Source organism: Podarcis tiliguerta, assembly GCF_965153285.1.
Source record: "Podarcis tiliguerta genome assembly, chromosome: 7".
In the NCBI taxonomy this organism is placed as follows: Eukaryota; Metazoa; Chordata; class Lepidosauria; order Squamata; family Lacertidae; genus Podarcis; species Podarcis tiliguerta.
This window is the reverse complement of record NC_139540.1, coordinates 53,635,920-53,662,372: the sequence shown is the minus strand read 5'-3', so window position 1 is coordinate 53,662,372 and position 26,453 is coordinate 53,635,920. Positions and strand designations below refer to the sequence as shown.

The following is a 26,453-nucleotide window of genomic DNA, read 5'->3' as shown; positions in this document are numbered from 1 at the left end:
GTGGCTTTACTTACCTGTTATAAACGGATTTCTCCTGTCTAGTAGCATAGCAGAAGAAGCATGCCCCATCTGCCCCAAGTGGGATTCCTCAGTAACTGCATCGGTAACCAACTTGTGTCACTTGAGCTAACACAGGAACATGGTCTAAGACGCCAAGTATCCACTAGCGGATAAGGCTAGTAGTCATGATGGCTATACTCTGCCTCCACGGTTGGAACCCGTAATGCTTCCGAATGCCATTTGCTGGAAACCACAGGAGGGGAGAATGTTCTTGTGCACAGGTCCTGCTTGCTGCTTTTCTACTGGCAACCAAGTGGCCATGGGGAGAACAGGATGCTGGACTAGATCAGGGGTCAGCAACCTTTTTCAGCCGTGGGTCCCTCAGACCTTGTGGTGATCCGGACTATATGGGGGGGGGGGGAGTGAATGAATTCCTATGCCCCACAAATAACCCAGAGATGCATTTTAAATAAAAGGACATATTCTACTCATGTAAAAACACACTGATTCCTGGACCGTCCATGAGCCGGATTGAGAAGGCGATTGGGCCACATCCGGCCCACAGGCCTTAGGTTGCTTACCCCTGGACTAGATGGTCCAGCAATATTATGCTTGTATGTTTTCTTTTTGTGGGGGAGATATAGGTATGTCATTGTGCAAAAAACAGTCCCAAGGGGCAAGGTGTGTGTGTGTGTGTGCGCGCGCGCGTGCGCGTGCACACACACACCAGGTCCATTCGCCTCTTTCGCGAATGGTTTATTTACATATCTATAAAACCTGAACCTGTGATGGAGGGGTTCACAGCATTAATAACCCAAAAGGTTCTTGTTTCTCCCATTGTCGCAGCCTTGGATTCAAGCAGAAATCCTGCATGGGTCTCTTTTGCTCTCTTTGCGTTTGCAGCCTGCAGCTTTTGCACCCGGCTTCTAGCTCACATAGCGCCTCTCAGCCCTCAACTGGCTTGATTCCTTCTTGCTATCTCCCACAGAGCCACATCCTTCGTTTTCCTTACACCTCACAAGGAAACTAGCCTAGCTTGATTAGCTTTTAATGCTTGCTGGATGCAGGGATTAAAGAGGTCTGGCACACATACACACATAACAATATTTTTATTCATACTTTCATTAGATATGTAATAAAAGGGAGGATAGCTAGACAGCCACCTGATTGTCGGCATGAACCAGTTACAAGAAAATGACAGTATCACTTTTTAATAGATAGGGCTTTGTTTTATTTACCATCCAGGAATATCAGCCGTTAGCACTACAGAAGTTGTTCCAGGATTGTTGCGAACACACCCATGGCTTTCGTTTGTCACAGGGCCAGGTTCCTGGAAGGAGCAGATTGCTCTGCTTTTGGCTAGTTGTTGGGATGAGTGTATACTGTATATGGGCAGTTTTTGTTTCTCTAAAGTGAGAAGATAATCCCTCATAATGGGAAGTACCTTTTTCTGAATTTATGAAGTGATTCATGACTTAAAGAACTTTTATGGGAAGTGATTTTACTTGCCTCGGCAACACTACAACAGGCCTCCTGCCTATATTTCACAGCACTTTCGAATGGAAAGGTGCCAATTTTTATATTCCGACGCCTTGTGCCAGTTACAGTACTTAAGATGTTGGCGAGAGCTGCATTCCAAACCACCAGACAGCTCCAGTCAAAAGCAGAGTCACTAGTATTTATTTTGAAACAAGGGGACTGGAGAGTATTGTTGCGCGAGGCCAGTGAAACAGCCATGAATGCATGAAGAAAGAGGAAAGGCGACATTATGTTCTTGAATCACGGTAGAGCTAATTTTGTTCATTATTTCCAACTTGGATGTGTGTTTGTATGTGGGAGAGAGATTTCAGACAAGCATTTGCTCTGTCTGTAAAGGGAGCTAAAAGATCATTCCCAAAACGCAAGCTGCCTTATATTTATACGTTTATAAAATTATATACTTCTGCATACTCAAATTGATATAATTAGAAGGAGGAAAAGGCATCACTCGGGGTCACTTATTATCTTGCGCAATGCCTTTTCCTCAACCAAATTATATGAAATATTGACACAAGAACTAGGGAAAGGAAATGGCTTAAACTTTCGGCTTAGAGAAATCAGCATAAAACAGTCATTTCCCTTACTGTACAACAATATAATTAACTGGTGAATTAGACTGCCTTTACTCAGATGGATACCATATATCCAATATTTAGCACCAGTATTGAATAAATTGTAGTACACATTTTAACTGATCTCTAATAAAACATGCTTCATGCGAGTTTTACATCTGCATACAAATGAATTATTCTATGTTTCTTGCTGGATTATTATTTTTTTTTTTTAAGTAAACACCATCTCAGACTGGAGTAAATTCATCTACACAAATCGTAACTCAGATGTGAGGTACCAATAGCAGCTTCACATGAGATACATGGATTGATCTGAAGATCAGTAGTGGGTTTGTTTTTGTATATGTGGACTTCAAAACAAAAAAAAACCCTCTGTTATTTTCTCTAAAGATAGTGCAAAACAGAAAAACAATAAACAAAACAGAAAATAATACATAAAACAGAGTTAAAAAAGAAAGCAGGCAACAAAGAACTATTCTGGAAAACCTACTTCCATGTAGGTTTCAACTTTCAAAGTTGTGGAGCTTTTTTTAGACAAACCCCAAAGTTGTAGATTGACTTGTCTAAGATCCAGGACAAGGTGCCGCCTTTTGGAAAGCCCACGTCAATTCCACCTTTGAAATCCCGGTAATGTCCATACATATGGCAGCCCTAACTTATACAAACAGCATGAGGACAAAATGGAGAACATTATTTTTCATGGTCATATTTCAGACACTCAGCTGTAAATGATCAAGTGGTGAGTAATCAAATGATGTACTTGAAAGCCTAGTGTGGCTGGCTGGCTGAACTGTTGCAAGAAGTGACATCAGGGGAAAGGAAAAACACTGTCTGTGGGTTGTTGCTTTTTGTGTTCTGTGACGGCACACCCAAGCCATCCCATCTCACTGCAAGTAATCAAGTAACAACTGCAGTATCTTGACCAGAAAGCAGGCAGTGTTATTTTTTGTAGCTCAAGCATCTTCAGAGCTAGAGTAGTGGGAGGCCACAGGATTTGTTCAGAAGAGATAAAAGAAAGCACTCCTTCATGCAGCGCATAGTTTAAACTATGGAACTCACTCCCACAGGAGGCACTGATGGGTTGCCACCAACTTGGATGGCTTCAAAAGAGGATTACACAAACACATGCCTACACACAGTTATAGCTATGCTCCACCTCCACATCTGAAGGCAGTAATGCTTCTGAAGACCAGGTGCTGAGAACCACAGCAGGGGAGAGTGCTCTTGTGCATTTCCCACAGGAATCTGGGTAGCCACTGTGAGAACAGGATGCTGGACTAGATGGGCAGGCTCTTCATATATTCTTATGTAGGGTTGCCGTTTTTGATCTATTTTTATGGGAAATTGGGGGGAAATGGCACTGCGAACATGGGCTGCCATATCTCTGGGTTTTCCTGGACATTTTTACCAATTTCCTGGACACTGCTGCAGACAGCAGCATTTCAGATATGTCTGGGAAATCCCAGACATATGGCAACCCTATCTTATGACCATGCATGTGTGAAATATGTGGCACAATATAAACATACTTACTCAGAAGAAGCAAGTCCCTCCAAGTTCAAACAAGGCTTCCCCTTTAGTGTGTTTATCTTACAGCCCTAGACTTGATGCATGCATTCAGGCAACTGTGCCAATGCCTACTGCAGGGTGGTCCAACAGCGGCCCTCAAGGCCTTTTTTGGCAGCTGTCAGCAACATTTGATAATTCCCTTGCCCAGCCCTCATTCTGCCTTCCCAAAGTCAGGTAAGCAAGGCCCTGGGCTTTGGGAAGGAGGCGTGAAGGCTCTGATAGGATCTCTAGAGTGCTCCAGCCTTCTTCCCAAAGCCTAGTTAGTGCTGTCCCAGCTTTGGGAAGGGGGTAGGAGGGCTCTAGGACCCTGACATAGCCTCATGCCTTCTTCCCAAAGCTCAGCATTTCGGCTTTGGGAAGGCAACATGAGGGCTGAGTGGGGTCATCAAATTTTGGGCTCCCTTCCCTTCCCCAGTGCATGTGACAACCCCCCAGGAGTTCCGTGTCAAAATACTCTTGCAGCCCATTTAGTATGAAAAAGTTGGACTGCCTGGGCCTGCTAGAAAGTGGAGGCACTTATATGTGCCCACTGTGCTTGTAGAAGTGGCTCTGCGTGCAGATTGCAAGTTAACTGTGCCAATGCACACCCTAATTAATTAATAAATAGCACAAAGAACTTGCCATGTAGAAATTCTTTAGTGTGGCTGCATTTCAAAGAGTCACCCACTCAGTTGCAGCTGAATCAGTTCAAAGTTGTGGTTTATCATTACATTTTCCTTTCCTCACACTTGCCCACTTTATGATAAGCAATGCATGCTGGGATCCCTTCTGCAATCCGATTCCCTGGAGGTGGTTTATGTTGACAAAGGGTTGACCCATCTAAACATGTTCTACAGATGAATGTTCCAAAAAGAGAAATAATTTGGTGCCACTGTGCTTGGAATAAGGAATACTGACACCATTTTGTTTAAATGTAAATCATAGGCATCTATTATGTTGTGTACAACTCTGTGCTTTAGAATCCTTTCAGATAAGAGATAGAGGGCAATCCAAGTCAGTAGGGATTAGCTCTGCTGAAGTCCTTCTGACATAAAGCACTCAGTGTGGTCTTCCAATATAGAAATATGCAGTGCAAACACCACTTATCTTGACATGTTCCCACCACAACCAAGCATGGTGCTTCTCCTCAATGTTCTTGCACTGTCTCATAGTTTAATTATGGATAGTATCAGTCAGATTAACATACAGTAGTACCTTGGTTCTCGAACAGCTTAGTTGTAGAACAAATCAGTTCCCAAATGCCACAAACCCAGAAGAAAGTGTTCCTGTTTGCAAACGTTTTTTGGAAGCCGAACGTTCAACACGGCTTCCGCTTGAGTGCAGGAAGCTCCTGCAGCCAATCGGAAGCCGCGCCTTGGTTTTCAAACGGTTTCAGGAGTCAAACGGACTCCCAGAATGGATTAAGGTCGAGAACCAAGTTACCACTGTACTTAGTTTTGGCATTTCTAGTTTACTTTAGAAAAGTAAAACAGAAGGTAAAGGACCCCTGGACAGTTAAGTCCAGTCAAAGGCAACTATGGGGTACAGCATAGCTGCATCACTCCAAACTAAGTAAACAGCAAGGCTGTGCATGTTTCATTGGTATGCAAACGACACTTTGAGACCCGTCTGAGTGGTGAAAACACCACAAAATGTAAATATAAGTTGAAGGGGAAAGAAATTTTCTCTGCATCACTTGAAACATCTGCTAATATCACTTTTACACCTATTCTTTGACAATATGCTACAGGAAAACCCAATGACAAAAGCACGCATAGCATCTATATGAAAAACACTGTGAAAGATTAACCAGGGATTTAGACTTAGCATTAATTATGCTTTTATCTGCTGCTTGTTTTGCTTCTGTTGTTTGCTGCTGCATACTGAGTGGTGGGGCAGCATTGCTCACCTGACTTCCATCCAGCCGAGTGGCTGCAGCAAAGCGTGGCAGGAAAGGGGAGGTTGGCATGATAAAAATACACCAGCAGTTCACTAGATTGGCACCACAGCAATCATGATACTAACTTCTGCCACCGTATTCAGATCAGTCCTACCTTGCTATATGCTGCTAGGAATATAGGAAGTTGCCTTGTCCTAGCTTGGTTCCCATGGCCCCTTAAACCATAATTCCCCTTAGCAGAATACCATGCATCACATGTAGGGAGAGGGCTATTGAGCCCACGTCCTGCTCCTGAACGTTCCATAGGCACCTGCTTGGCCATGGTGAGAACAGGGCATTGGACCAGAGGGGGGTTTGACCTGATCCAGCAGGCTCTTGCTGTGATGCTGTGAAGGGGAATGAGCAACTTTTTACAAGGACCACACGGCCCTTGCTCCTGCTGCCAAGAGCTAAGGCACAATTTGTCTTAGGTTCTCTCCAAACACACCACAAGCTGCAACCAATGATAAAGTGTCATGCAAACAAGGCCACTGAATCAGACCATCGAGCTCAGTATTGTCTCCACTGACCTCCAACAGCTTTCCAGAGTTTCAGAGAGGAGTCTTTCCCAGTTACACCTGGAGATTTGGGGAAGATGGGGGGGGGGTGAACTTAGGACCTTTTACATGCAAATCAGCTGCTCGGCCACTAAGCTTCAGCTTTGCTAAAAGGTAAAGGGCCCCTGACCATTAGGTCCAGTCATGACCGACTCTGGGGTTGCGGCGCTCATCTCGCTTTATTGGCCAAGGGAGCAGTGCTTCTGGGTCATGTGGCCAGCATGACTATGCTGTTTCTGGCGAACCAGAGCAGCACATGGAAACGCCGTTTACCTTCCTGCCAGAGCAGTACCTATTTATCTACTTGCACTTTCATGTGCTTTCAAACTGCTAGGTGGGCAGGAGCTGGGACCGAGCAACGGGAGCTCACCCCGTCGCAGGGATTCGAACCGCCAACCTTCTGATCGGCAAGTCCTAGGCTCTGTGGTTTAACCCACAGTGCCACCCGCGTCCCCTTTAGCTTTGCTAAGCACCTTCAAATCACTGATAAAAGACAATACCCCAATGCTTTAAATAAACAAACATGAAATCAAACACACCAAGTTCCTGTTTTGACAAGTATCCTTTTGCCATCTTTGTTCTGAAAAATCCTTGAAATTATTCAGCGATCAGCCTGCTTTTCTGTAACCCTTAATTTACTCTGCATTTTAATCAAGGTTTTTAATTCAGAGTGTCGGGCGGGGGGGGGGGATCACAACAACAAACTTATGCAAAAGCGAATAGCATGCAACACTTGCCGATGTCTAGTGAAACCATCTAACATTAGATTACTGTCCTGCCATTAGATTCTGTGGCAACAGTGCAGAAGCAATCTCTTGTACTGACTTCACTTTCAGTTCCAAAAGTTCTTTTGCAGCTTGGACTTGCAGGAAACAAAGAGGAAAAGCTCTCTTTGCTTCACTCACCGCAGTTCCAAAACAGCCTTCTAAAGATGGCTGCCAACAGCTCCATAAAGGAAAATGAAACTTTCAGCCAAACACAAAAGAGCATAGCCAGGCTATGAACATATAATTTTGGGGAACTCCACAACTCCTTTGAAACTTACAAAGAAAAGCTCATAACCAACCTGCTCCTAGGGGTTCAGGACTTTGTAGAAAAGCAGTCAGTCAGGCATCCTTCTTGCCTGATCACAAGTTCCAAACTGCACTCCACGTCTTCTCACTCTGTATTTCTTAAAGGAACATATGCAAGTGGCTTACACTTACATATATAGTGTAACAGGTGTGTGTCCATTTAAATCAAGGATGGAGAACATTTGTTACTCTAGAAGTTGATGAACTTCAGCTCCCATCGGCCTCAGCTAGCATGGTTGATGGACAGGGGTTATGCAAGTTTCGGTTCAGCAACACCTGGAGGCCACAGGTTCCTCACACCTGATTTAGACGATAACAGCTCCAGCTTGTAGTGACTGCACACGTGAAGCTTTTGCAAAGCAATCTGAGCACCAGAACTCTCATACAGTGGAGATCAGCCCTGCAAACAGGCTTCCTGAATAGGTTTCCTACCATGCAGATTTTACAGCAAGTACTGGCTGATTTCAGGACGCAGTGAAACATGGCTATTAAACAAGTGGCAGCCAGTCCTGACATTGGATCCCTAAAATTTCTGACTGCCACTTGAGTCCATTAATAGATTCCTATAACAGGCACAGCATTTCCAAACTGCCGATAATTCATCAGGCTATCTCTGGTTTCAAGGGGAACCTAATTTACGTGCTTGCTTCCAGAAACTTTGACAACCACACATACATAAATGCATACATACATACATAATTTTATTTGTATGCTGCCTTTCCAGAGTTCAAACCATGCTCAATGTGGTTTGGGGGAAAAATACATAACTACAACATAACAGAAGTAGTTATAAACAATAAATAGAACATTAAAAAATACACAAAAAACTAAAGAATTTCCACACAAATCACAATAAGATTTAAAATAAAGATACAAAAAGCCAACAGCAACAACCCCCTGCAAGCAATACCCCAGCCGAAGAGTCTGTTCAGCAGCCTCAGCTTCTGTAGCTGGAGTCAGTCATGGCCCTCCCAGGTAGAAAAAGGCCTGAGGGACAGGGAGCAGGTCTTCACAGCCAAGATGGTCTCTTTGCAGCCAAGGTGCAATGTTCATGCTATTTAAATGAAAATTAAGGAAACATATGAAAGAGGATCTTTATTTATTTAGCATATTTCCCCTGAAGATCCCAGAGTTAGACCACATAGTATTGTAACTGGAATGAAACAATAAGAAAACCAGGCAACATAAATTCTGTACAAATAAGCTTAAGCTTATCCTAACTTAATCGTCTGAGCACCTTTCTACATTTTTCAATCCTAAGCCACCCTTAATCATTTTTGTTCTGGCTTTCCATTTGTGTTCAGTGGTTCTTGTCTTAGTCCAGTTTCCCCACCCCCTCCTAATTTCTGTCTTGATTATAATTTTTAAAAATACTGATGCTCTGAGTTAAATCCATTTATTCTATCTATCCACCTACACACACAAATGTGGACTCACGCAAACATATTGCAAGTGTTTTTTCATAGCAGTGCATTGGCTTTGTACCAGATTCTGATAATTAGTAAAAGTTATTATAATTGTATTCCTAGAAATAGGTGTAGCAAAGTGTATTTGAGTGCGTGTCTGTGTTTTAAAACTCAGTGTATGTATATGAGACAAAATGAGAGAGGGGGAGAGAGAAAGAGAGAGTGCACACCACGAATTATCTATGCATAAAGAAATTAAAAGAGTTTTTTTTTTTACAGAGCAATTGAAGCCCATCTCTTGAACAATGACGACAGCTCCTCATTTTCGACAACAATAGAGGGCACGTAGGAGTCAGGCTCATTAGAATATCTGTGGCTCTTTTCACTTCTCTCTGCATTAAGCCCCCATAATGTCAGTTGTCACTTATTAATGACAATTAACTAGTAATCAGTAGTGAGACTCTTCGAGGTGGTCCTTGCCTGACAGGTGAAGAAAGAGAACATTGCGTAGTGCTATGCAGTGACATGGAACCTTCAAAGGGAGCACGGCATTTCCATAAATTATTTCAGAAAGAAATTTTCTTTTATATATTCTCTTTAAAGCTTAAGGATCTTTAACCCCTAAAAGGACTATGCTTATTCTGATGGCCTCACATTCCCCAAAGGCTGTTACGAATGCAATAAAAGCTGGCACTACCTTACCCCTCTAAGATGTAGGATATGTTCCAAAGCCTAGACTGCCTACAAATCCATTTGGTACCCTTATGTATTCTACGGTCTTATGGAACAAACACAACATATCACCTTGGGAAGCCAGTAGATAATAGGAAAGATGTGGGGTGAAGCTTTACACCCTTTGGGGTTACTCTTTATGTATGCATTTGCAAAAAATAATAATCATATTTTGACCAGGAATAAATACATGCGACTTCAATGTCTGGGTGCATATTCCTTTCCGTCACAATAGTGGATAACATTTGTTCAGTCTGGACATTTCTTTCTCTGCTTGGATTATTAATAGCTGACCACTATAATAAACAAGGGACATGGGTGGTGCTGTGGGTTAAACCACTGAGTCTAGGACTTGCCAATCAGAAGGTCGGCAGTTCGAATACCTGTGACGGGGTGAGCTCCCGTTGCTCGGTCCCTGCTCCTGCCAACCTAGCAGTTCGAAAGCACAGCAAAGTGCAAGTAGATAAATAGGTACCGCTGTGGCAGGAAGGTAAACGGCGTTTCCGTGCGCTGCTAAGAAGCGGCTTAGTCATGCTGGCCACATGACCCGGAAGCTGTACGCCAGCTCCCTTGGCCAATAAAGTGAGATGTGCGCCGCAACCCCAGAGTCGGCCACGACTGGACCTAATGGTCAGGGGTCCCTTTACCTTTAAGCACTTTGTTTATTATAAAGTGCTTACATTTTGTATGGCATATAGTTCCATGGCTTGAGCCTAAGGCTGAATTTTAAAATACACTGACTAGGGAGAAAGTCTTACTGAACACTGTGGGATAGACGGTGGAGTAAATGTATAGAATGGTGCTGGAATCCCACTCAAGTAGATAAACATTCTTCCATAGCCCCTGTTAAATATGCTTAGGGTTATAGGCTAATTTGGCTTTGCCTAATTTGACTTTACCTAAATTTAAAGCACATTTTCCCTCGTGGTTAAGCTGCAGTTCTTTTCAGGGTTTACTTCTAAGTAGGCATGCCTAGGATTCCACTGCAAATGATAAAGCCAACGGTGCTAAATCTAGCAGCGCCGAAGACAGCAAACCTTTTCATTTTTTCATACGGCAAATGAAATATACCTGAATTTTCACTCTATAACAGCTGAGGTGGAGAAGCTGTGGCCTTTCAGGTGCTGGAGGATTCCAACTCCCATCAGCCCCAGCCAACATGGCCAATTGTCAGGGATGATGGGAATTGTAGTGCAACACACAGATGCTTCTTCACCCCTTATGATGGCAAGCTCTTTCCTCATCCTTATCCTTTAAAATCCTAAAAATGGGTGGTATTGAACTCTGTTTTACTCAGAGTAGGACCACTGAAATTAATGAACATGAGTAAGTTGATAACGGAAGGTAGGGTATGAAAACCTAAGAAAATAGAAATAATGATTCAATTAATAAATAGGCAACCTCTCCTATTTATGCCCAATCGCCATTCCATGTGTTGCCGTCTAAACTCAGGGTCTCCTAAAGAGGTATTGTCAGTTGCTTGAAACTTGCACAAAAACTTGCACATGCAGTTTTTGGCTGAGCAGGAGAGCGCACTGCCTTCCCATCATTATTCATTTACATCGCTCATATCACAAAACTTTCTCTGGGCAGTTCACAAACAATATAATGTTTAAAAAATCAATTAATATGCATTAATATAAAATGCAACATTAGAATAATATTAGCAAGGCTAAAATCAGCAAGGCTAAAATGGGGTTTGAAGCTACACTAACAAAATGATTTGTAAAGGCTTGGAAAAAAATTGGTGTAAGCACCAAGCAAAGCTTTCTGGGGAGGGTATTCTGCAGCAGGGGTGCAATTAATGAAAAGGCCGTTTCAACTGTATCTCACTTGGTGGGGGCACTTGAAGAAGGTCTCAGATTAAGATTTCAAGGCACAGGTAGGTATGTGCGGAAAGAGGAAACCCTCCAGGTTCCAAAAGATGAAAATAATATGCCATATTTTGCTCTCCATGAAATGTAGTAGCAGGTACCATGTAGAACAGAAGTTTCCTTTACACTTCTGAAAACACAAAACAGAATCTCTCCCCCTTCTGTGAACCCTACTGAGTCCTTTGCCAGAGATTAGGAACATTCTAATGCAATTGGAGTTAATACTGAATAGTGAGAATAGTAATAGTAATAATAAAAATTATCATGCAAAATGCAATACTTTTTGAGATAGAGCAGCATTCACTTTTGCTGGACAGGAACTCCAGCCTCACCATTTCTTTGCTTCAGTGGAAAGCTGCAGTGGTTAAAAGGAAAGAAAGCCACCTGGAACATTTAAACACTTGCTCCCTTTCAAAAGGCCTGGCTGCTGTGTTTTATCCTCCCTCAAAACCTACAGAAGGATGGTGACTTGCTGAGTTGCTCTGCCAATTCTCATTGTTTTGTTGGAGGATGGCTCTTTTGTGACATTGAGCTTGTAACTGTGCTTCCATGACAACAAATAAGATGTTATACATTGGAACCTCACAGTGACAAACTAAGTCTAACCAGGGCTTAAAGAAAAATGTTACATTTAACAGAACAATCGGGGGAAAGGAATGACAGCAGAAAATGTGGGCAAGGGCGCATGTATGTGCGCTGTCTAAGCGTTTGTGTGATTTTTAGACTGGGAATACAAGGGGTTTCCTATGGGTTTATGTCATGACCAAGTTTCTTCACAGTTTAATATCATTTGGAAGGGGGGCAAATCAATTTACCACTGATAGAAAGAAAATTATGTACATATGTAAAAATACAAACAATTACAATAAAAGCAGTACTGAAGTCAGCCCCGCCCCCCCCCCCCCCCGGAAAAAAAGCCTGTTGAAACAAGAAGGACAAGAAGGACAAGAAGGAGGGAGCTTCTCTAGGAAAGGAGCTCCAAATTATAGGAGCAGCCACCACTAAGGCCCTCTCGCATGTCCCTACCAAGCATGACTGTGAGGGTGGCAGGGCCAAATGAAGGACTCTCCCAAAGATTTTAAATGCGAGTGTGGATTGAGTCTATATGTGAGTGGGGAGAGAGAAGAAATGGGAAGCATAAGAGGAATTTTCCGTGCAGACAAAACCATACCTGTAAATTTGCACAGGACATCACTTACTGACTTTTATTTGTGTGGTTTGTTTTACTTTCGGTTTCGTTTTATTATGCAATCTGTGCTTTCATTTCGTACAGTATTTTTATGTTGTGAACCTCCCCTGTGATCTTCGGGTGAAGAACAGTAAAGAAAGGTAACAAATAATATTAATTCTTATTTCAAATACGTGTATTACCACAGATTTGCATGGCAGCTAACAAAAATACTTTAAAAGTTAAAACAACAAAAGCACAATAACCAAACAATTAAAATTTCTTATAAAACAGCAGGAAAAGGCAACATAAAACACTTTATATACTTCCCTTTGTTCTCAAATGATTGATCAAATCACAGTTGTAACTTGATGCTGAATGAAGAGTGGATACCAAGCACATCAGGGAAAATTCTATAGCCTGTGTGGGTGTTCCTGGTCACCACTTCTCTAATGTCAGGTGTGAGGCCACTATGAACAGGAACAAAGGCCTCAGTGGTTTAGCAGGCACATATGGGAAATGGTACCTTAGTCACAGACGAGTCACTGCTTTTCACATGAACCGCGGTTTGCAGTAATGCACATGTAACATGAAACCATGGTTAGCACTGGGAAAAGGAGTCACTTCAGAGAAGAAAAAATGAAAGATGCATGTGTTCACAAGTTTGGCGTCTGCATTGTAAATCATAGCTTATTGGGTTTCAATATCATTACTGCACTCAACAGTGTGTATAAGGGTATAGGGATGATAATCTTTTAAAAGTAGAACATAATACATCCCCACCAACTGCCCCGGAAAATCAGGACATCCCGTTTCCCCTCTGTGAGAGTACAGTGGCCATTTGGAGCACCTTGCTCTAGAGCAATTTCGAGCCAAGGTCTCGCCCTGAAAAAAGCGTTTTTGGGGGTCTGAACTAGAACTTTTATAAAGCATTAGGCCCCTTCAGAGGGACATGTGAACACTTCTGAAGCATACCATCCTCCGCAGCAAAATAACTACATAGAATTCAAGCTATTTGACTCACAAAAGGGGGCAAACCAAGATCCTTCTTGTTCCTATTGTTGGCAAAATGTAAACACTGAAAGATGCATTGAAGACAAAAGGTAGCTTGCGCTGCTCTTGAAAGGAGAGAGACACAATAAATGTTGAATGTTTTAACAGAATAAAGAGAGGCTTACAATATGTATGCAGGCCCTGAGGCACTTACAGTTTCTTTATGAGTGGCTTGGAAAGGTTATGTAGGTCGCTTACTTATGGCAGCCGATGTTAATAAAATACCCACCTTTCCTAAATTGCTTTAGAGTACAAAATATACATACACACATACATAGCACACACATTGCAGAGACATTTCTTCAGTAGTGATCTCCAATTCAATGGATAAATATTGAATTTCTAAACTGTGTCACACAGCCCTTTGTGCAGTGCCGCGAAATAAAAATTAAAGAAAACCAAAATACAACCAAGGTCTTGGGAGAAATCATACTTCACCTACCTTGCCATTTCCATACTTCAGCATGTGGTATTCTCAGAATGTTTGCCTTAATGCAATTGATCAAACACAGGGATGAAGGATTGTCCAGTCACAGTCTTCCTTGCTGCTTTAAAAAAAGTGATTTTAATACCAGAATCTTACAAAACTCATCAGCGATGCCATGAAATGCCTCAAAGACAGCAGGGTCATCTAGCGTTGAGACCCCTCTCTACACCTAGCATTTCCAAGGGAGCTTTCCCGCCATTTGTATTAGGTCAGAGCCCACTTTAGAGCTGTTATTTGTCCCAGGCAACCTCTTCACCTACAACTAAATATCCCGTAATCATGTTTGCAGGCCTGTAGCAAAACAAACAACGATTTCTAAGGCTATTACAGAAAGAAGAAGAAGAATTAAGCCTATGGCAGCAAAGCACAATCTTATTTTACGTAATAACTTCAAAAGTTTTGTTTCTTCTTCCATAATCCCTTGGGCCTAAAATGCATAATCACCCGGTAATTGAAGTGAAACAAAATACCTAAATAGCTCAATCCCCTACAGAACACAGGTATTTACCAGTGGAGGTGGGGGAGGAAATTTAAAAGACCTCTGTGGCATGTTCTGGCACCAGCTGAATATGCTTTCCAGATACAACACAGGCTTGGCTAACCTGAAATCAGTAGAGAAAACTGAAGAATGCTGGCTTGAAAATAGGACTCCAAATAATGTACATGGTCTTTTTAAAAGCGAAGGATCTTGGCTTCAGTTGCTCTTGTTGTTGCTTTTAAACACACACACATTCATTTTCATAAAACACCAAACAGAGTAAGCAACATGGCACCCTCAGGGTACTGTTGGACTACAAGTCCCACTATCCATGACACTGCTGACTGGCAATGATGAGTGTTGTACTCCAGCAATATCTAGAGGGCACCACATTGGCTATTCCTAAACAACTTCTTAGGACACATTACAATTTTGTAATTGCAAGTTACAAAAGAAATATACAGGCATATTAAGGCTGAAAGCATTCACCAGCGAAATCAGTTTTGCCATTAAGCAGTTAAGTATGGCTTGCAGGCCACAATCCATTTATTTGTGAGCAATTCCATAAAGGTGTTGGTTCTACTCCAAATGGAAGTTGTTAATGGCCAGAAAGATCTTATATACAGAACTGTAGGGTAAAAAAAATGCTCTGTTACATATTGGTAAAAGTCCAAAGAATCTGTGCTCATCTTTTGATTCTGGCAAGATGATTTCCCAAACAATTAAAATCTGGTCATTATAATTACATGCTGTTCCTAAACATGGTCACACCTGTATCTATATTTGTCTACCATGGTTTCAGAAACCGTGCATTTCATTAACATCTACAGACACATTTGCTGGTGCACATCTTTGAGCAAGCAGGAGATGCTTGGCGAGAAAGCTTTTTCAGCACTAACCAGGCCCAAAATAGCACCATTCCTGATTTACAGCAACATATATTTTCATTTCCTAACTGATCCATTTATAAAGAAAAAAGACAGCTGATCCATTTAAAATCGGGTTGTCTCCATCCATCCAAGTCACGACAGCAATACCTGAAAAGCAAACCTCTCAGAGGTGCTCCTACAGAATACCCATTCAAAATATGTAATGGATAGTGGATGCCTGGCTTTCACATGCATTAATTGTCACAGCACTCATAGCATGGAGCACTGAAGGCCCTGACAGCTCACTTTTACATTCTAAGTGACATCTGCATTGAACAGAACAGAAATAAAGATTAAGGGAAACACCTGATGCGATAGCACTCAGCTTTACTTCAAAATGCAATATTTAAAAAGTACAGGTCTGTCTTCTTGTATTCTAAGTAAGAACTAATGTCAAAGCCTCCGAGGACTATAAGAATATGAAAAAGTACCAGCTGTTTTGTGGGCTTGTGCATTATATTCTTTCTTTCTTGCCTCTAACAAGAGGTAAGAGCCATCTGCATGTAAGCCAAATCTTGGTTTCCTGGGACAGCACAAAGCTTGGAATGCACTCACAACTACTTTTTCTCCCCAGTCTTTTTAGTGAAGCATGACATCTAAGCCATGATCATAGCAGTATACCTGAAGGAACGTCCCCACCCCCATCGTTCTGCCCGGAAACTGAGGTCCAGCACCGAAGGCCTTCTGGCGGTTCCCTTGCTGCAAGAAGCCAAGTTACAGGGAACCAGGCAAAGGGCCTTCTTGGTAGTGGCACTGTGGAACGCCCTCCAACCAGATGTCAAAGAGAAAAACAACTACCAGACTTTTAGAAGACATCTGAAGGCAGCCCTGTTTAGGGAAGCTTTTAATGTTTGACAGACTATCGTATTTTAATATTTTGTTGGAAGCAGCCCAGAGTGGCTGGGGAAACTTAGCCAGATGGGCGGGGTATAAATATTATATTATTATTATTATTATTATTATTATTATTATTATTATTATTATTATTATTATTTTATTATTATTATTATTATTATTATTATTATTATGATCAAGCCCTTTCTTCCTTAACCACAATCTGAAGCCAAGGGCAAACCTTGGCTTCTAAATTCGGATTGTGACACAGGTGAGCTTAACCCTTTCCTACTTAATTTTGTCCTACCAACAGCTGCCCTTTCTCCAGATTTGCCCTGATATGCATGCAACGTTTCCTAGTTGAGGCAAACAGTCACCTGGGAGTGGAATTTTCAACAAGACAAATTCCCACCAGCCCCAGCCAGCATGACCAATGATCAGGGATGATGAAAGTTATAGACCAGCAATATCTAGAGTGCCACAGGTTCGTGGTTTAAACCACCTGCTCCTGTACTGTGGTCCCACTGCTGATTTCTGTAACAGAAAAGGCATTAGGATTTTCAGTGGCTATTTGGAGGATGCTTTGCTACCTGTGTTTTCAAAGCACAAATGGGGGCACGTGTAAATTCAGAAGCCTTACACAGCTCTAAACTTTTTGTGCCTCTCCCAGAAAAAAAACATTTGGCATTCATGGGATAATGTGTGAAGTCATCTCATGAAAGTTTATATGCAGAAACAATGCGCCAGAATGGTTTCTGTGAATTTTCAAAAATGGATCCACAAGCAAAATCTTACATTTGTGTGGAAACCTACTTACAGGATAGGCTCTAGAAAATGTTTTTTATCTAACAGAATTACTTACAATACACACAGCCAGAAAAATCAGGGGGAGAGTTTAGGGGTTTTTTTTCAATCTTTGCAGATATTAAATAATTCTATACTATGCCAAGCTATGCATCCCTACTTTGCAAGAAAAGTGTACAAAGCTTGGGGCCTACTTTACTCTAGTGAAATTCTGCTGTTAATTTACCTTTGGGAAATGTTATGCATCATTTTTTTCAAATGCATTGCATGAACAAGCACTGAAGTATGGTGTAAGGGCTTTCAACCACTAAAGGGCTTTCAGCTACTGAAGAATCATTGAAATAAGTAGATTGGGAGTTACTTCTCATTTTGCTCCTGTCTGTCCTCTGTTGTAGGCTTGTTAATAATATGGGTATGTTTCACCAGCAGTATTAGGCATGCTTTCGTGTTAAGGGATGTTAAGATAATGGAGTTTAAGGGTGAGAAATGAACAGGGAGTCAGGAAAGACCACCACAAAGGATGGAAGTTGCTATGGCAGTGGTGGCAAATAGACGGGAGGCAAGTCAGACATCTTTGTGCCATCTCCACTGTTACTCAACCTTAGTAAATCTGCTGGCTTAACCACAGCTCCCTTGGGTCTGAAAGTGCTGCTTGCAAGTGCCATGTTGTGTAAGGGAAAGGTGTTAACCATCCTTGATCTGATCTAGGATGGGCATGCTGACTGTGTTTCTAGCATTAAGACTTCATGGAATGAAGAGTGAGATGTAAATATCTCCCTGGTGTATCCACCAGGTATCAGACACACAACACCAAGCAGTTTGAGGGGTGGGGAAGGGTGCAGTATCTGTAAAGATGGGTCTTTACAGATTCCATCTTCCTGGCAAGACACCTGAACAGCCACTTGTAAGGGGTCTGTAGCTGTTCCTGGGGACTCCAAGATTGAGGTTCTGTTATTGCATTATCTATACCGCTGCCTAACATTCTGTCTGTCTGGGCTGGCAGTGGGCAGTTGAGGACCCCAAAACTTATGGTCTTTGGAAGCCTGAAACATAAATGGGTTGGCTGGGGATTTTATGGCTGCTATAACAACCATGGATATGTGTCAAATGACATACAGTCCAACGCATGCGACAGGACACACTTTAGATCTTATTTCATGTTCTGGTTTAGGACTATATTGATCTGTGACTGGGGGAGCCAATGACATTCTCCATTGTCATGAGCAGATCTTTATCTGACAAAGTTAAACCTTTTCACGGACATGGGTGAGAAACTGATTTAGGACTTACTCTGCAGCGGAGATGGTAGCAAAGAAATCTTACTTTTCCGCAATTGCTTCTACACAATGTCGGCCAGTGGAGCTTTTCTGGGTAGCAAGGCTTGGGAGAACAGGTGATAAGAGGTCAGAGGACTCAAAAGGTTGCTGTGACCAATTTAGATTAATTTTGCAGAGAAAAACCACTCGCATTCATACCAACTTGGATGATGTGGTTTTGGCAGAATCAAGAGACGGATGTAGCCAGGACGCCATGTTGTCATGATTTATTAGACACGGTTCCATTTGTGTAGCCTGAGGATGTAGACAAGCTTCCTGGAGTTTTGAGCTCCACCATTTGCTCCATGCATCCTGACCCTTCCCAGGTATTAAAATTGGAGCTCAACGTTTGTACTTCAGAGCCAGTGAATGCATCTCTGACAGACAATGCAAGAATCACAGCTAAAGAATCCCTGACAGATGGCCATCCAACCTCTGCTTAAAAACCTGCAATGAAGGTGAGTCACTTTTTCATATTCTTATAGCCCAATACATTTACTCCTTTCACATTCCTTTCATATTCTTAGGGTTTGACATTGGCATGATCCCTAATTCCACTGCCACTCTATGGCAGTGGTCTTCAACTGGTCCAGAACAAAGGCCCATCTCTGAATCCCAATGGGATCCCACTTTCACTTTTGATTTGCACTTTAGTAAAAAGGCATGAGAATGTGGTTGGCCAGAAATGTGTATCTTATTAAGAAATGGCTCATTCACTTCCCCAGCCACATTGCAGTACTCATGGATAATGATAAAATGAGCATCTCATCAGGATAAAGTGTCCTAGTGGCTGTTTGGTTCGGTCAGCCTAAGCTGGAGTCCAACATGGTGGCAACAGTTTTAATACGATCTGCCTGCTTTGGCTTCTCAAACCACCTGTGGGTCCTCCTGACAACAGACAGCTGGGTACCGATGATGAGTTTATATACAGCTTGCGGCAGGGCAATGTTTAAAAAGGTCCTACATTTCAGAGATGAACACACCACTCATTCCTCACTGGTAAAGTCACAAGTTTGCATCCATGAGCATCTGTAAACCATTGAAATAACATTCTGAGGTATCACTAATACATAGGCAACAGAACGCAGCATATTAGAATACACAAATGACTCCAAACATACTTCAGGTTGAAACCTCTTCGCTGCTGAAATGAAGACCTCAAAGGCAAAGTAATGACGACATCACAATATACATAAATCAAGAACTGCATGTGGGTTTATTTTACACTTGAGAAAACAGTGGATTTAATTGTGTGAACCAAAAAAAAATGTACTGTACAATATTAATGATAAAACATCAAAATGTATAATTCATAGTGCATTGCTTGCTTTATTTTTATTTATTTATTTATTTTGTCAGATAGTTCCTTTGAGTACATGCATCTGGGAAGATGCAGGTGCCAGTAAAATTTCTCTATTTAACTCAAGCTGCAGGAACTAAATTTTATTCAAAAAAAGTGTGGTTTTACATTATATACACAGAAATTGAATATAAAATGACAATATAAAAAGTTAAAAGAGAAAAGCATACAGCCAGAAGGTACAAAGGAAGTTGAACAGTTTAAAATGGTACGATATGTAACATGTACTTTTTTTTTTTCCTAAGCTGATGCTGGCAATTTACAAGGAACTGAATCCAACACTTGCCCCACTTTTTTCTGTTTTGTTTTAAATGTACCAATGCAGCACACTATAGAAAGGTCAGCTTGTACCAAAGCTTACATTTGTAAATAACTATAAACTGCAGTATCTTACAGGAAAAAAAGAAAAGGGGGGAAAAGCATTTGTACATATTTTTTTAAATAACTTGCATACTTTTTTTTGCCAGCCAAGTGGCAATTTTCAGCATCCAGAGGATTTGGGCATAGTGGCAACTTGGTTTATTATTTTTATTTTCTTAAACACGACTGTGGTTTTCTAACCCCTTGAGCACTTCATAGCTTTTCATCATCGTCAAAGAACTGCATGCATCTTTTCTCTGCAAATCAGACTGCAATTTTCAAAAGGGCTTTTTTTGACATTTTAACACAGTTTTGTTAATATGAAATGCCTTTTTTAAAATTAAAACACAAAATCTTCTTTTGGGAAAGGCACAACAATGCTATTACAGTCCTCAGAGGGTTAAAAAAACTGACACTACGGGGTTCTGTGACCTTTATTGTCATGGCAACTTTGTAATTTTAGGATGTCTTTTTGTTATTGTTCTTTGTGTCTTTCTTTACGGCTAAATTAACGTCTCTCAATAGTGTCTCCCACTATATTCTACAAAAGATAGCTTAACATCAAGGACAGATGTTGAAAATAAAGGTCAGACTTTGACTCACAGAAAAAGAAAAGAAAGGTTTAAAAAAAACATGCACAGATCAGACAAAGAGCATATAAATATAACTACAAAATGTATGTAAGAAAAACCAAGGTCCAGATAGGCAGTTCAGCAACAAAAGTAAGACTGATTTCAGAGGCTCAGATCAGGCCTAGTGCAGTACTATGAAGAAGTTTAGTGCAATGTTCCTGTGGTCACTTGCATACCTGGCTGCTTACCTGGACGCTAATGTTTTTCTAACTCAGTTACATAGATCAGATGGTCCTCAGGGGACTTGCCATGTGTTTTACTAAGGTGCAGTTTCACTGCATGCTTGCTTGCAAAAGTTCGGTTACAGAGCTTACACTGGAATGTGGAGCCCGAGTCCTCCTCAGCAATTCCAAGTGAGCCTAAAGTCTTATTTGTGAGGACTTTTGAAACATTCTGCTGTTCTTGAATCTGATTTAGTGGCAATTTGGACAGGTCCTTCAAACTGAACCCTAAATGTGTCTCCAAGTGACTTATGTACGTAGAAGCAGTTCTGAACTGAGAGGCACAATCATTGCAAAAGAAAACAGGGTGACCTGTGTCCAAATTCTTTAAAAACTTAGTTCCACCTGTCCTCCTTAATTGATACTTCACATTGGCCAGCCAGTGGCTAATTGTGGTCATGGAAAGACCAGTAAACTTAGAGATATGTACCCGCTCCTGTGGGCCTAGGTCCGACATAATGTACTTGCCTTCAGGAGTCTCCCTCAAGCTAGAAGCAAACTGGGCTTGAAGGATTAGAAGATGCTGAGGGTTCCAGTTGGACTGCCTACCTTTCCTCTTGTGTACTGGTGACAGTTCGTCCAGCGTCTCCTCAAAGCTACTCCCATCCGCGTCAGATTTCTCTGACACGGAAGACGGTGTCGAAGACTTGGGGGTCAAGCGCCCTGTGAGGTTCTTTACCATGTCGGAAATATCCATCAGGGCACTTTCCCTCAGAGGAGATGAGACCGAATCAGTCACGCTGGAAACCAGGGGCTTGTTTTTGGACTTCGTTAAATCAATAGGCTGATCGCTGTTCTCATAATAATACCGGTCAATAGCATCAGCTTGCTTGGCCGGAGTCGTCGAGTAAATGGGTTTGTCCAGCATACTGTTGCTAATTTTATATAACATAGCCAAAGGGTCCAAAGAAGGACTTACAGGGTTGGAAACTTTGCCTAAATGGGTATTCATGATGGATTGTAAAGCACTCAGTGGATTGATGAATGATGGCTCAGCTGAATGGTCTGTGATGATGCCCAAGTTATTACAGCCGTTTGTGACTTTTGCTTTAGGTAGCTCGGTACCATTAAGTGCATGAGGATCTGCTGGACTGTCCTTTTTGACCTTCTGCACCTCTGCTTCAGGGCCCTTCTTTTGCTGCTGCTGCTGTTGCTGCTGTTGCTGCTGCTGCTTGGTTTCCTCTGATTTTGGAAAGTCTTTGTTCTCCTTAGCAGCAGGTGACAATGGCTTGACTGGAGAACATTTCTCTTTCTCTGCAGGCTTTTCTTCTTTTTTTATATTGATTTTGCCCGTGACCTTCTCCACTAGCTCCTCCATTGCAGAGACGTTGCTTTTGTGAGGTGGTGGCGTCAGGTTCCCTGGCGAATGGATCAGTGCGCTGTGTTCCGAAGACAAGGATTTTACGCTGCTGGCGTACGATGGCTGCATCTGAACACTCTGCACAGCTGGCTGAATGGGCTTAACAGTCCCCGGAAGCTGGTAAGCAGCATGAATGCTTGGATAGCCTCCCCACGAAGGTGCTCCATTCTGAGCCTTGCTTATAGCTGTTGTCACTGTATTTTCCAGGGATTTTAATATATCTATCCCACCTTTAGGACTTTCATCTAGATCTTCCTCTCTGAGGTACTGATACACAGCCGTTGGCTCAAATTTTTCCGCAGAGTCCTCATTCTCTTCTTTAATCTTTTTGTCTGTTTCACTAACGATCACCTTTTCCTTTTCCATGTCCTTCTTCTCCTCAGAAGTTGTAGATTCGGCCGGAGAATCGGGCTGCTTTTTAATATTCGCAGCTGGTAATCTCGTGTGTGTGGTGGGAGGCAAAGGTATGGACTGGATCTTTTCTTCCACCACAGGATCCAATACTAGCTGTTTCCCCTTTTTGGAAGCGGAATTAGTTACTTTCAAAAAATGTCCCGTGACCATCATGTGAGCAGTCAGCTGCTGCAAAGTGTCGTGAGAGCTGCCGCACTCCATGCATTTTAGGATCTGGGCTTTGCGGGCCTCAAACTGCCAAGTGTAGCTAGCACCATTTTGATAGCCATAGCGGTTGTTTGGAGTCACGTAGGGGTTGGCAGTTTTCTGGTCCTTCCCTGCCTCGCTAAGTGTGCTCTCCGAAGTGATGGCCGTTGGCTCAGGTGAGCAAGGTGAAGCTAAGTCTTGAAGTGCTCGCTTTTTGGTAGAAGGCACCAGTTTGGTGATGGCTGGTACTGGTTCCTTCAGAGGCACTTTCTGGTAATGCTTTGTTTTTATCATGTGGACACTCAAGTCTTGCAAAGATTCAAACGAATGGCCGCAGTACATGCACTTGAGCACTTTCTGGGCGTCCTCTTTGCCTTCCATTTCCATAAGTGATCGCTTTCTGGGCTTTGACCACCGTTTGGTCTTTTCAGCTTCTTTATCTCGGTTGTCATCCCGATAATGTCCAGTTTCATTCATGTGCACTGTTAGCTCCACTAGGGTGTCATATGCTGCACTACAGTCTTTGCACCGGAACTTACTGGCACCAGTGAACACAGAACCATACAGTTTATTGTTTTGCCGGTAAAGCTGCACTGTGCTGAATAGACTAGGTTCTGGGAGAAGTCCGTATGAGGTCTGCTGCAGAGTTTTGGCTAATGCCGCTTGATGCCAGTCATAACCTGAGCCACCACTGTTATTGTTACTGTTACTAGTACTACTGATACTTGTAGTGATACTAGTGTTGGTACTGGTACTAGTACTGGTACTAGTACTAGTATTGGTACTTGGGGTAGTGATAGTAGAGTTGCTATTAGTGGTATTTTCCTTCTGGCTGTTTTCATTACTCTTTGATTTTTTTAAATCCAAAGCTAAACTAGACCAGCAAGACTCCGATAGTAAATTTGCATAGACAGCTTTTATTTGTGCCAAGCTGTCCTGTGGATAGGAAGCATTGTCCAAGCATTGGTGATCTTCTCTCTCTTCTTTGGAGGAAGTGCTTTTGAAATGAGCCAGCTGGTCACTGTTTTCGCTGAATGGCGACCCATAACCTGCGTCCTGATTCGTTGCTGTGCTGACTGGAGAGTTCTGGTAACTTTGAGCCTCTTTGATCTCCGTTTCATCATTGCACATGTAGTCAGTTTCCTGGATGTCCAGAGGTAGTCCGTCATCCTCCACGCTGTCTTCATCAATCTCTGCTGCTTTCAGTTCTTCCTCAGGAACATAAGCTAGAAAAATACATAAGGGGAAAAAAAATTCATTACAGAACGTACACATTTCGTTTCATTCCCACCACTGTTTCTACTACAGTGAGACTGAGGCTTACATTTTAGATCACATATCCCTATTTCTCAGCTTTATGAAGATACACATCCTGTCAATTTAAGCATGGCATTCGGCATTTTCAGTTGCAATTAAAAATATACCATGACATTTCAGCAGGATTTATGTTTAACTAACAGAATAACTTGGTATGAATAAAGCTAAGAATTCATTCTCCAGCCACTTTTTCTGAATTGCAACACTTATTTTGCCACTGTAACTAATTGGGATTTTCTGGAATAAATTAGGTAAAAGGTTGTGTTTATTTCTTTATTTATTCATTTATTACATTTCTAAGTCTCATTTTATTTGTACAACAACTAAGGTCATCTGGTGAGTTTCAAAGGTAAGTAGGAATTTAAACTCAAATCTCCATCATCCAAGTCCAGCACTCGACACTACATACCGTACTACTCGAAGCACTCAACATGAGCAAAGAAGCATTTATAAAGTTATATGGTAACGAAGCAGGGTAGATGTAAAACAAATTTATCATGGAGATCAAATTAATCATCAATTATGAAATTATGAATTATTATTAAGAAGCGTGTACTACTGTTATTTATATTAGTCCATTAATGAGAACAATGATTTGAAATATTTACAATTTTTTTCCTTCCAAACAAGCTTGTGAGTGGTGCTATGAAATAGCCCTAATTTTGATTAATTTTGAGATAGGAAGGTTGAGTTTAGAAAGGGAGTCTCCATTCCAGTCTTAGAAATGGAAGACACAGGAGAAGCCTCTTTCATTGCGAAGGGCCAGGTGCAGCACCTTCTATGAAATGCTGTTTTATCTGGCACAAAATCATCAACCCTCTGATATACCTGTTGTCTCCAACCCTGACCTCCTGGGCCATGCCTGGATATTTCTTATTAAATTGGCAAATCTATGGTTGAAGATAAATTTGAACTTGCGTATCAGAGTTCCAAGATGGATAGTCCAATAGAGCACCTTGGCAATAATGGCAACTGAGCAAGAATATACACTTGGATTTGAAAGTAAGGTAAGAACAATTAGTCACTGGGCAAATCTGCTTTCCTCTACCCATTACTGAAAGGCTGAAATGTAAACGATGGTACAAATCGACAGGGGATTCTTTTTATTAGCGTTCCTGTTATCACAACATTAATTTAAGAAGCATTAAGATTTATGCATCTGAAATGATGCATGGTCGGATATAAATAGCGTTAAACATACCCCCACCATCCCAGTGACATCATTCATAGTGCAAAATTAGAGAATAGTTCATTTTTTAAAATGTTGAAACAGCTGTCAAAAAAGAGAAATACAAAAGGAACAATCCCAAGTATGGGGAGCCAATATAATTTATAATAATATAATATAATTAATATAATATAATATAATATAATAATATAATATAATATAATATATTGAACCGGTGTGAAGTCCGCTAGATCAAAACACCATTCAAGAGTGGGCTACTGCTAACTGAGTCAATCTAAGCCTGGCAGAGGGAAAACATGCCTTATAAACAGAATTTTATTTACAGCACCCTTTTTGCCAACATATGTTACGCCAGATTACCAGGTTATGTGACCAGGATGATCCAGTGTGTGCTTAGTCCCGCCCCTCTCCCTCGGAACACTCATTTTTTCAGGGCATTTGTTCCACAAATCTTGGCTTAGCTACAGTTGAGCCAGAATGAAAGCACTGTGACGAATCCTAACTTGCTCATTCTGGCAGATCTAGGGTTAGTATTGCACCCTATGGCAGTGCTTTGCTACTGAAGGCTCTGTTCTATAAACTTAAAATAGTTAGAATAAAAGGGAGGGGGGAAATGAAGAAGTTTTAAACCTTAACAGATCAAAGAAATTTCAGTAGGAAAAAGCTGGAGCACCTGGAAAATTATCGGTGTGATTTAGTTGACTTAACAGAGCAATCCTATATACAAGAAGCTGGTGTCTTGAGTTACACCACCCTTTTTGCCAGCTTAATTTATATCAGGTTGCCAGGTGATGTGACCAACCTGAATGGGTTTTGGATCCAGCCTAAGTGCACCCACCCAGTCCTATCCCCACCATGCCCCCTTTTCAGGGCTTACTCCAGTTTAAGATCTGCCAGGCTTGACTCTGTCAACTGAGTCCTGGCTGAGCTGGTATGGAGGACATATGCTGGTTTATCTCTGGCTAAGATGAAGGTGAGGAAATTAGGCCGGCATAATCTGGCTGTATGAGGACCTTCTTGGCTGAGCCAGAGATCTGCTGGATCCTAACCCACTCATCCCAGCAGATCCTCCTACAGGATTGCTCCTTAAGCCTGCTAATGACTG

At 41.8% G+C, this 26,453-nt stretch overlaps 1 protein-coding gene and 1 long non-coding RNA gene across 7 annotated transcripts in view; both read right to left on the bottom strand.

Annotated features, from left to right (window-relative positions):
• Window positions 1-7,904: 7,904 nt before the first annotated feature.
• LOC310681889 lies at window positions 7,905-11,490 on the bottom strand. The gene is made up of 3 exons (XR_014513672.1): window positions 11,200-11,490; window positions 10,438-10,725; window positions 7,905-8,282 (listed from the first exon to the last, which is right to left on the bottom strand). It is a non-coding gene; the product is annotated as an uncharacterized lncRNA (long non-coding RNA).
• An 8,012-nt stretch (window positions 11,491-19,502) lies between these two features.
• Window positions 19,503-26,453, bottom strand: part of TSHZ1 (teashirt zinc finger homeobox 1) — an 80,784-nt gene continuing 73,833 nt past the window's right edge. For all 6 annotated transcript variants that reach the window (XM_083449790.1, XM_083449788.1, XM_083449787.1 and 3 more), the window contains one exon: window positions 19,503-24,068. In XM_083449790.1, the coding sequence (XP_083305916.1) occupies window positions 20,857-23,973 (3,117 nt within the window). In that variant the 5' untranslated portion in view covers window positions 23,974-24,068 and the 3' untranslated portion in view covers window positions 19,503-20,856. The remainder of the gene's footprint in view (window positions 24,069-26,453) is intronic.